The following is a 12,445-nucleotide window of genomic DNA, read 5'->3' on the forward strand; positions in this document are numbered from 1 at the left end:
CGTCGTGCGTGCCCCGAGTAATAAACCAAGTGTGCCGATGCGCGTTACAGTTTGATCGAAATTAACGAAGGTAAGTATGCAATGCAAGGTTCAAGTATGCAATGAGGTACAGTGCTGAAGGCATAATGATATTTTGTGAACTCTCGACGCGAGACAACTATATGATCGTGACGGACGCCACAGGGTTCGATCTAGTTGATTAATTCTTAATTAATTCTATTGACTGCGGATTTGAATTAATTTTCTACGGCTTAATTTTGTACCCTGCCACCGAGTTACTGGAGTCCTCAGACGGAATCGAACCCGTAACCTTGGCAGTAAGCTGACACGCTACGAACTGATGCCGGCCGCGGTGTGATACCGAGGCCGGCGCTCGATGATGGATAAAGGGGGGCGAAATACGCAGGCAAAAATAACATCTTCGAGATCCATGCCACACTGCGCTTGCGTAAAGCATGTAAAGCTACAAAGTAAAGCTCATCGTAAAGCCACACAGTTATAGCGAAAGATGTGTCTAATTCACAGATGATTTTGCGCAGCGCCGTTCAAAATCTTCCAGGTAACATCTCATTACGGCCGATGTCTCATTACGACCAATAATCGTTTAAACCCCAAGTGTCTCGTTACGGTTAAAATTTCAGATCGGCCAAAGGTAGTCTGACTTCGGCAAAAAAAAAAAAAAAAATGCAATACAATCAGTTATCCGACCTGACAAAGCGAGAAGGTCGCGGTGATCTGTCATGACGCGACGATTGAGGAAAGAGTGTCAGACGAAAAATACTTCGCCGTCGTTGTGCAACGTGGACGAAAGGTTTACTAATGCCAGAGAATTCCAGAGATCAATGTCACAATCAGCAAGTCACGACGGGATAATGGTAAGTAATTTTGTTCTAAAATAAAAACTGAGAACCAAAACGCCGCGGGCTTCCTTAGGAGATTGGTATTTACCGGACGACGCAGACCGCTGCCCTTGAAATAAGCGAATTGCATAGATTGTGGATGCACATTCCGATGTCCAGATACGTGTACGTTCTCAGCCAGCCCGATCCTCTCGTCTGTCATCTCGCTTTCATCCTTGTCCGTGGTGATTCCTCTGTCGATGCAAAGGGTCTTCTGCTTCAGGCAAGACGCTTGGAGGTAGCCGAACCGGAAGCGGTAACGGATTTGTAAGATGACGACACGCTAATGGAGCGGGAGACGTTATTTTTGATAACGGAAAACGATTTTCCCTCTACGGCGATGCATTTACGAAGCAACGCTTTGCGCAGGTGTCAGCCTTAAAGGAGTTGTGGCATATTCCGCCCCAAGTAATACTGGATTTTAAAAAGATTATAAAAAATAAATAAAAGTGATGTTACTTGCTGCTGCTGCTGCTGCTGCTGTGTGATGTGTCTGAATGGTCACGCTGAATATCGAAATAACGAAACTCATTCAACTCCGACATCACGGCATGCAGCTCCGCCATTTGGGGCAGCCGCGTGCGAGATCACGTGCTTTCGACAACCAATACGAATGACGGGGGCTTTCGGTCCTCCGACGTCAGAGCTCGACGCTGAATTTTCTTCCCAGGTTTTTATAAGGAAAATTACAACACGTAGAAAGATTCATCCTGCCTCAATAATCTGGCGTGCAGTAGAATGTGTGCACAACGTAATGACCAACTATTATCATATCACAATCTCTAGAATGTGCTCAGCGAGAATTTGTTACTTTTCTGTACTTTCCATCTACTGTAACCCATCCCAACAAGCTGCATACACGCTGATATACATATCCGCAATACATTCTACTACATCCCCAAGTATTTGCGTGTGCTGTCAAGTATACTTTACGCTTTGGTATTTCGTATGGTACTTCCAAGTTTTTTGTTCTTCCGTCTTATAATGCAAATATGATGATATGTCACAAAAATTGAGGACATATTTGTAACCATCACGACAACGAAGAAAATCCGGTCTCGCCTGTTGGCATTCCTTGTCCGCAGTGAGTTCCGTGAGTACGCAGCGTGTCTTTGCGGAGAAGAAGGTTTGCAGGAGGGGGCCGCCATCAGAAATGCGAGGCTGCCGTAATGAGAGCAGGTGCGAAATTGAATAATGGCTCTGCCGATCGTAAATGCCGACCATTTGGCGCTCAGGCGCGAGGACTCGACAATATGCTTCCGCGAATCCCGTCCGATACACTGTGTGCTTAGGTTCGGGTTCTGGTAGATTTCGGCTCGATTTTGCGGGGTTATCTTACTGCATCTTCACATATATTGAGATCGTACTGCCATAACGTTTTGTCGTTTCTAATCTATGCGTGTCGAGGTTCAACGGTCTTCCAGCCCGATGTCGTAGCTGCTTTTTCCCACTTTTTCTCGTGTGAGGAAAAGCATAAAGCAGAAATTCAGCTGTGATAATGAACTACTCCTCCTTGTCTGTAGTTGTCACCTGTGTGACGAAAGGAGCACACAGATAACATTGCTTCCTCGGAATAACCTGGGACTATCGCTCTGAAAACCCAGTGCGCGTGGTCGGATTGTGTAACCATGCAGCTGATAAGATTCTGGAGTGTTTCGTCGGTAACATATGGGAGGCACAGAACGTACAAGATAATAGCGAGTTTTAGTACATTGGAAGAACTTTAGGAAAACGATACGATAAAACAAGATATCAAATCCAAACTTAGCAATGTGATGTCACTCCCTCCAAAGAAAGAGGGTGATCGGCTTATCATGTTTTCTGAACTGTTATCGCGAACACTTTCCGGTGTACTCAAGCTCCCTATTGTTCGTGGCGTCTTGGAATAGGTCTGGCAGAATTGCTTTATCATTTCTTAGAAAAAAGATTCGTTTTTTTTTTTATTTTTCACGACCTAACGGTCAACGTGCATTTGAGTGTAAATGTATTCAAGCACCAAACCCGTGTCTTGAAATTTATTTTTTATTTTACCTGAGTAAGATATATGTTCTGGATCGCCGGTGAAAACAGAAAATTCCTGAACGGTGCGACATAGAAGGAACGGTTAGCTCGAGGTGCAACACAGTGTCTCAACAGCGTACGTTTGCAATACTCTATGGAGCAGAACACGAGACATTGAAGGAAACAATCAGAAACCGGCATGACCACGCGATACGAGCCAAACCGGCAGACGCCCTCGAGAAAAACCTACGCCAGTGATGCATAACTATATGCGTAACCTCTACAACCGTCTACTGACCAGCCCCCCCCCCCCCCCAACTCCCCCTCACCTATTCTGCGCAAACAATCCTTGGGAACAAAACCTCATTTCTATGAGCCGCGTCTTTCCCAAGGCAGGCGGTGGAAATGACGCCCTCCCTCCAACTATATGCTTGCTTTCTCGTGGGTCTGCTTTTGTACACAGTTGAAGGCGGCCACCGCGATCATTAAACCGGTCAACGACGCGTCGCTAAAAAAATCTTTAAACACATTTGTCTCCGTTAATTTGTACCCGTCCGTCTCGTTCACGCCCAGTTTCGGACTTTGTTTACAAACAAAAGTGTGTCCCGCATTATTTATAAACATGTCCAATATGACAGCGCCCTCGGACATCTCCTGTCGGTCTCCAACAACGACAACAACAACATAGCATGAAAATGTGTGTGTCATTCAATGGAGTATACGCTCTAAAAATAGCACTTAAAGACGTAATACGCTCGCAGCCAATTGCCATTCAGAACCCTGATATGGCTGGTATAGTCATCTTGCCTCATTTGCTGAAAATTGGAGGTGTAGGCCTTTATGAGTCCATTTGGATATACGTACGTCAATTGATATAAAAAAATCGTACGCTTCCGATTTTTTTCAACATATTAGATAATACAATGGTATTATTTCGCACAGCGGTTTGTTCTCACCGTGTTATTTTATTTATTTTTAGTTATTTATTTTTTTATGCAGCGGAGTTCTGTTTTTTACGAGTATTATATACGATTGCAGTTCGAATGTGTTATTTAAAGAGAAGGAAAGATATGCTTTAGGACGATGGCATTCCCACTCTGCACGGAAATGTTCTCTCAAAATAAGAAAAAAGCACTTGAACAGCGTGTCTGTTATTCTTTGTGTGTGTTTTTTTTCTTTCTCTTCTTCCTTGCCTCTACATCCTATGCATTTTATTTCTTATTTCGGGACTTAACATGGGAAGACGATGAGGAAATGTACAAAAAATGATATTCCACGCATGCAAGAGATAAAGCTGGATTAATGTTTAAAAACGGGACCTCTGATAATGAAATCAAGATCCAATAAAAAATACCAATACGATACCAATAAAAATACAATGCTTACGCTTAAGCCCTGTAAAACGAAACGACAAAAAAAGAAAAAAAGAAGAAAGAAACACGAGAACGATAACTGGCAAAAAGGAACCTCATCGTTCGATGACATCTTCAACTGGTTCAACATTACGATAATAGAAACCGGCTCCTCATCCACTTACACACCCTCAAGCGCGGCAGCTCAGCTCAGCAAGTTTCGCTGATTTCCCCGCCAGATTACATTCATTCTCGAACCAGGCAACGGCAGCCCAGTTTAAGACCAGAAACGGGAAAGAAGAGTGGAACGCACTGAATAGAAAGTCGCACTACGGGACAATGCCAACGAGACAATAAGCGCGATATTACAATAATCATCGAAGCATTCGTTGCCCGCGTAAGGGATCCGTTTTTGGATGAGACGATTGGGAACACGCCGCCAGAGGGGGGTAGTGACCCGCTCACGCCGCACGTGGTGGACCTCATCCCCATCAATAATGATGGGAGAGAATGACTATGTGGAGCGAAGCATGTTAGGCGCACGTGCGCTCAGGTTACTTCATTATAAATTAGAAGGGATGCCTTTTAGAAACACCTGACGTGAAACGTTAGTGCGCTCTTTTCTGAATACTCCGAAGACGGAGAGCTTTCAGCACTTCGCCTCTGTCCCCATTCTCTTATTCTTGCAGCACAGCATAACACAACAACATCACCTTTTAGGGCTGTGCCTGTGCGAATAGAAATTTTTTTCTTAATTCGAAGCGGATAGTTTACGGCCGAACGCAACACACAGACAGCATATGTACGGATGTACGACATACGGGCACACATTGTGTATGCATAGGAATCTTCGTGTCAAGTAACACTCAGCTGGCTTTATACAATCTCTTGTGGCATGTTTGTATTTACGAGGAACTTAGGAACTATTATAGCATATATCTGGTTTGGAAGACACATCGCTTTGATTCGAAATTCAAATCGAATATACATATATGTATATATATATAAGCAGGAATATATATATTCAATTATTCACTTCGGCACCGGAAATTCCGAATATTCACACATCCCTAATAATATAGTGGTGATAACGAATCAGCTGTTTCATAGCTAGATGCGATAAGCACTCTATCCTGTAACGTGCAACGCAAAGTTATATACTCCAAGTAACTTTTAGAGTACAGTGCGCATACTTTTTGCGTCCCTGTCACTTTTAATCTAGAAATTGCTGACTCTACCGCATGTATCATGGATCAATAGCTGACTGAGCGCATTTCAAAATGAAAACTAAAAAGACTGTTATGAGCATTTATCTATTTATTAATGACAAGACTTTCGTGCAGTCTTATTGTCATGGATAGATGCTCTGAACAGTCTTTTTCTTTTCGGGTTACTATCTTGTCAGCAACTTGACATTGTTTTTTCATCTTTTGCAAACGAGTACTTCGCGAAGAATTTCTACAGGACATGAGGGCAGCTTTGAGAAACGTTTTCCGCGTCTCACAAAAACCTCCAAGACCAAGATAAGGCGAGGACGACGACTACGGCATTTAGGAAGCCTTTGTGAAGACGCTGTGCACGAAAACAATGAGGAAAACGTGAGACCGTTCCGTCTCTCTGACGCGGTTTCCTTTAGCGTTTGAACAGCAGGTACCTCTGTCACGAATGCAAGGCATAAAGTAAAAATTCCCCGAGCGCATGGCCGTTCTCGCAACTCAGCAGAAGAAGAAGAAAAAAAAATCTAATAGCTGAGGCGAACTCTGGTTATAGAAGTAATACATTGGAACAAACGCAGCAACTTGTTCTCAACATGCAGACCGTGATATCGACGTCAAGATGCTCGAAACACCAGGGCAGATTGAAATATATGGCAGACGTCGACATGCTCTATCGGGGTACGTTGAGGCTTGTGTTGTGCTTGTCTGTGTGTCGGGCTTGTCAGTCTGTGTTCCAGCCTCAGAACAGTTACTTCCCATCATGTTCGAGACTCCAGACATGGTGTTCTCGAAAGCGATCGTCAAATTTACGAATCATAAACCGAACCGAAACGTCGAATCTCCAGCCAGGACCCGAAAAATGCTCTCCGCGCGTCGCCGGTCAACGGAATCACAAGGTCGAGGTACGAATAGTACACTCCGCGAGTTCATCCAGCTTGCGACGACTGCCACATCGTTGCGTCCATCAGGAACGAACGTATTGCGACCACGATATATGTTTCTCGGCTACACGTTGTTCTCGCGAGGTCGCATCCGCTATAGGACTGCCACATCGTTGCGGTCATTAGGTACGAAGGAATTGACGCCCCGAGATATTTCTCGACTATGTCGTCGTCGTGATGGTTCCCGCCTACGTTGAAGCCAACAACGTCAAAGGACGACACCAGAATTCCGGACCTGCTAATTGTCGAATGAGGCTGGCCTCAACACTTCCGCTCCGCCGCACGCCGTTCTGAACGCAACTTCGTGAGGTCGCCGTACGGAATGTCAAAGAGAGGATGGATATATAGATGCCAAAGGACTAAACGAAGGACAACAGTGTGATTTCCTATCTCAGTCTCCATATTCTGGGAAGAACTCGTTATGCGTACAGCTCGCCGCGGAATAAACTACGCCTTCTGTTACTCACACATATAGACAACGTTCACCATATCTCAAATCTGATAGGAATACACGCCTCGGCTCTCAGAATGAATCACTCAGACGGTAACATGTGACAAACTGCAACGATTGCAGGCGGATTCATTGAACGAATTGCTGTGCCCCCCCCCCTCCCCCCGCCCGCAATGTGAGCGAAAGCATATGGCTCCGCTTCTCAAACACAACCGATAAAAATAACAAAAACGGAAGAATGAATAAAGCGATAAGGGCGAACTGGGCTTCAGTCATCACGAAGACGCTCTAGCTCCGACAATTTTCTTTTTCTCTTTGCGCGAACAAATAAACGTATACACATACAAAAAGGAGAAAAAATAAAGAGAAAAAGTAAAGACGCCGCTGGCGTTCATTCACCGAATTGCCTGCCAAGCAGAACGTTGGCCGGGAGGAGACATACATGCTGATAGGGGAAGTTGAGACGAGACTTTTTTTTCTTTTTCTATTTTCCTTCCGGGAGGAACCAATTGCTCCACTGAATCATCAGGTGTCCTATCCAAGCGAAAAATTTTTGTCCACGAAAAAAAAAGAAGAAAAGAAAGACTCAAGAGAAAACAACACACTAGTTCCTTCAAATTCTTTACCACTTGCTGACGGATTAAGTGATCCGATTCTGTCGATGCGGGTGAACCGGCAAAATTTGACGGAGCGCACAGGCTTTTACACTTTGCGATCACTTCGCAACACAAAGTCCAACACGTGAAGTAAACGACGTCAAAGACGACAAGAAGTGATTGGAACACAATTGTTGTGCAACATGTGGCTCAAGTGTCTGCATGAAGTCGTACTGTGAGGTGAATTGTACGAGTAAACGCACTTACCGTTTCGAATGAATCGGACGCCCATAGATCCTTTAAATCACTCTCGCCGATGTCGTAGAGAGACCGATCGACTTCTAAGCCTTCCATAGTCGTGAAGAATTAAGTCCGTGTTCGTTCCGAGTCGAAAGCGGGTCCGCAGATATGTGCCTAGAAGGCTCTCCGGGAACACCAACGAGTTGCACACACCACCTAACCAATATTCCCCGTAAGTGAGCGGCCCTTCCTCCCGACAAGTTCGAGGGAGCGCCGGAGAGAGCGGAAACGGAAACGAGCCTCGGCACGCAGTACTACTCCGCGGAACGAAAGAGAGAAGAAAATGCAGCGGCGTTCAAATCACTGGTTCAAATGGTGTTCAACGCAGCAGGAGCGTTGTATTTTGTGTCACTTGAGATAAACCATACTGCTTTAAGTCAGAAACTTGGTTTGAATTATTTTTTAATGGAATAGCTGGCAATTTCAAGCGCGGCTGTAGCAGACGCCGACACGCAACAGTCGCTCATTGGTTGTGAAGGGGGCGGGACCAGGCAGCGTGCAGACGGATGAGGATGAGCGGTCTTCGCACCTTTGGACAAAGCGACCGACGCCCAACAGCAGATACATTCCTGCTATTTTATGTGATTTCATACCTGTGTGCCACACTTTCTTTTAAGTGTGAGCGTGTACTTCATCTTTTACGGATGTTCTTTGCGTGCCCTATTAAGCGCACGAGGAGCCGAGGACATCTGTTGACAGCGCGCATGTATTTCAGGATATCAGAGCGCCGTGCGCGGGAACTTTCAAATTTCACTTGTGGCGCAGTAGAATTTGTTCGTTCATTTCATTACGATGTATATTACGTACAGCTCTTGACGAGGTTGGAAGGAAATGAGAAAGAACTTGCAAAGAAGACGGCGGGCAAACAAGAGATAAAATAACCCATACCAGAAGGACCACTGACTTGTGTTATTCGTATTAAATGCGCCATTAATTTAAGAATTAAAAATTCATGCTAAGCTTTCTCTGTAATATAGGCTGAAACAAAAAATGGGTTTCGCGGATTGCCAATCCGCTTGTATGTGCTGTACAAGCGGCTCTCCAAGAAATTCTGTAAATAGCACTGATACGTATTAACAGGTTCTGTCAGGCGTGCACGTGTCTTATGTCTGCGTTTTTGCTCCAGTATACTGAACTGCTTAAAATGTAAACAAAATGTGAAAAACACTAGCTCTGCCATGCTGTTGTTGTCGTCGTTAATTCTGTTCTGCTAAAAGTTACGGCTATACCATCAGAATCAGGCAGGTTAGTTTGGATCACGACCTACTGGACTATAGCGACCATGTCATAATCGGCTAACCCAATGAGAAGCCCGTCCGCACGATCCGCTAGGGGCACTACGTACTCATCGGCCCGTGAGATCTGCATCATGATTGGACGATGGAAATGTGAATTCCGAACGCGCAGAAGCGGACGCCCGATTACCGTAGCAGACGACAACAACAGTTCCTATGAGAACGCGTAGAATAATGATGATTACCAACTTCAGAAGGAAGCATCATCGCTTGTACAAAAATACTAAGGTAAGCTAAAGTACAGAGTACTGCAGAAAATGAGGAAACAATGACCGGGCCGATGAGTAGCGTCACCGCTAGCCTCCAAATGCGGCGCTGGGAAGGGGTCCGTATGACATGGTCGCTATAATCTAGTAGGTCGTGGCTTGGATATACGTATGTTACTTGTCACAAAAGAAGATACGCCTCATATTTTCCACAAATCAGAAAACCAAACGATATGTCAACCTGTCCGGCAGTTTGTTTGAGCGTGTTATGTGATGAAGTTCTGTTTTTAGAAAGCAGGGAAAGAGCGGCACCTTACTTTATTGCATCTCAACTTGACAATGCGTTATTTGTCAAGTGCGACATCTGTTTCTATCTTCGGGTTACACACGCGCAATGTGTCGCGGACAAACGGGAACAAACGAAAGGATGCTCGTGAACATCTGTTGTGGCATCTATTTGTTATAATCACAACTTTTATTTGTGAGAGACGTAACTAAGAGGCACGAAGACACTGCATGCCATGCACTCCTAAAACTAGTGGTGCATTCTAAAAAAAAAAAGGAGTACTTTTACCCCTTTTGGGGACTAAATGCATTGCCACAAAAAAATAGTCCCTTTGGGGACCAAATGCGCGGGAGTAAATGAATGTCACAGAGTGTAGACTGCATTTCTCGCGCTGTTACAAGAGTCCCAAGTACATGATTCGTGTGCATGCATGAAAATACTTTGAAGCAAACCGTCAACCGTGATATATCGAGTGATATAAAATCTTGCGCCATACATAGTGCACAATTTGCGAGGAAAGATGCGCTGACTGTTTCTTACTCGGTGCGGATGGAAAATTGCTACGTTGGCTGGGTTATACAGCCTTATGTCTTTCAAATTGACCAAGGGCACATGTTTACGTAGGCTGTTGCATTCAGGAGACCATTTGCGAAGTTCAGTGACAATTTGCAGCCCTGGGGAGTAAACGTCGGGTTAGGGGACTAAAACGGGGAGTAATTGCAGACTTGGGGAGTAGAAGCTGCAATTCCTCCCCGTTTTACTCCTTTTTTTCTTAGAGTGTGGTTGTGGCAGTGCTGAAAGGGCTCGTCGTTGTCGGACTCACAGAGGTGGCCAACGTTACGACTAACGCTCTTGGGGGGGGGGGGGGGGGGGTGATGGGTGTTCTGAAACAGAACTTCGTCACATGACACGTTGAAGGCCAATCACTGAACAGAATGACAGCGTTATCACTCCTGATTTGGGGAAAGCTCAGGGCGTACGCCTTGTTGTGACAATTATAACTTAAATGCATATCCGGGTGTTCACACGGACGACATTAGGAGAATACTCCAGCGGAGGATGCGCAAAACGTGATAGGTTTCTGCTGCGGCTTAGCCACAAGTTATTTCGTAGCAGACGGCAGGGCGATCGTGTCGTCTGCTATGCGCGCACTCCCGATATTCCTGCCCCACGGCTTAGAGCCCTGCACGGGCCGACTTTTCCGGGCCCGATGGCCCAGTGAATAGAGCTCGGCCCGGCCCGGTGACTCAGAGCGTAGATCCCGGCCTAGTATTTCCAGACGTGACATAAGCGTTTCTAGAGCTTATCATAAAACATTATAAGTAAATTTATAAGAAGAGAAGACACGGCCGCACACATACAAGAACTGTCGGTTTGACACCACAACAGCACGAGACCAAATTAAATCCAGGACGCACGCGGGCAAGCGCGTTACCGTTACACTGCCAAGTTTTTGTAGATGTACAGGATGCCGTCGACAAACTCCTCCCAGTCCTTACCCCTCTCACCAAGCTTTGCGAACTGTTTGTGAAATACGTGAGGAGTCAGGGGCAATGTAAAGTGGCTTTGAGAATGTTATAAAGGGTCGAATCATACGCATAATGCAGCGTCACTTGCTTGTTTTTGCAAATACTATGCAGAAGAATGACGTAAGCACGTGATGATATGAAATAATAGTCCTCCAATGCGTGGAATTAGCTGCGTGACCCGGTCGAGCCTTACTCTCGGAAACAGGTTTGTCGGCCCGGGCCCGGCACGGCCCGCGGTGTTGGCGTATTTTGTCGGCCCGGGCACGGCCCGGAGCACACAGCCAATAACAAGCCCGGCCCAGCACGCGGGCCGGGTCGGGGGCCCGGGCCCGTGCACGGCTATACCGCGGCTCACGGTAATGCACGGCGGAACTTCTCCCCTGTAAGACGTGTTTTGCGTTTTCTTCCACTAGAATATTCCGTGGGAATGTCGATTGTGTGACTACACCGTAAGTGTCACAAAGTGGCACATACGGCTCCATTCTCACCAAGTTAGATGAAGAAACGATGTCATTCGAGTGATGGCTGGCTAGGAGCGTCTTATGCCATGAAGTGAGTGTGGCATCTGCCCTCACAACTATAGCATAAAGGAACAGAGAAAGGATGTGAAACAAAATGCTAGACGCACCTAATTCCTTTATAAACACGGGTACAAGACGTTTACACAACTGATTACAACGCCACTTTGCTGCAGTACACGTTGTCCTTAAAAAGAAACATGCGAACGGCCACTTATTAAAATGACGTTTCCTGCGCAGAAATGTGTGATGAAGGATGTTTGATGCAGAAAGGTTTTTGTCGCCCATAGTGGCGTGGTTCTACATAATGTACAGATACTTTGGCGATTCCTTAGCCCAGAGCTAGAGAATTTGGCTAACGGATTTTGGCTGATTTTTCTTGAGAAAAATTGCTCAGGAGGCTTGTATACCCGGAGTTGTCCATTGCTGGAAGAGTACCATCGAGTTGCCAAGATTATCCTGCTCACGCCTAAAAAATGCTTGGACGCTTAAACTGTGACCGCTATCTTCCTAAGCAGAAGTTGGCAATATGTAACGCTCCCTTTGTTGGTCACGTGATGCCTATAGCACCTGGCGCGTATATATTGCAGACGGACGACAAGATACGAGCTAGTACATAGCTAGTGAACGATGTTATAAACCTTAGTTATTGTCTCGCGGTTGAGCAATTTTCGTGGTACATCTGGTTATTACGCAGCATAATTACGATTACAGGAGCAGCAGTGTGACTTCCAATCATCATTCAAGAAGGCGATCGCTACCAAAGCGCATAACTGTCACTATAAACTCAGAGTGAAGAGTGACCGTCCCCGATTTTCGAAAAAAACAAACAAACAAAATCAAGTCCAAAAAGA

The 12,445-nt window shown here is 45.5% G+C and overlaps 1 protein-coding gene across 2 annotated transcripts in view; it reads right to left on the minus strand.

Moving 5' to 3' along the window:
* LOC135401359 (cyclic AMP response element-binding protein A-like) overlaps positions 1 to 7,970 on the minus strand; it is a 111,784-nt gene extending 103,814 nt beyond the window's left edge. Inside the window, exon 1 of one of the 2 annotated variants that reach the window (XM_064633729.1) lies at positions 7,725 to 7,970. In XM_064633729.1, coding sequence (XP_064489799.1) covers positions 7,725 to 7,811 — 87 coding nt within the window. In that variant the 5' untranslated portion in view covers positions 7,812 to 7,970. The remainder of the gene's footprint in view (positions 1 to 7,724) is intronic. The other variant, XM_064633730.1, reaches the window with a different exon arrangement.
* Between the last annotated feature and the right edge of the window lie 4,475 nt (positions 7,971 to 12,445).

The sequence above is a fragment of the Ornithodoros turicata genome, chromosome 7 (genome assembly GCF_037126465.1).
Source record: "Ornithodoros turicata isolate Travis chromosome 7, ASM3712646v1, whole genome shotgun sequence".
NCBI classification, from domain to species: Eukaryota; Metazoa; Arthropoda; class Arachnida; order Ixodida; family Argasidae; genus Ornithodoros; species Ornithodoros turicata.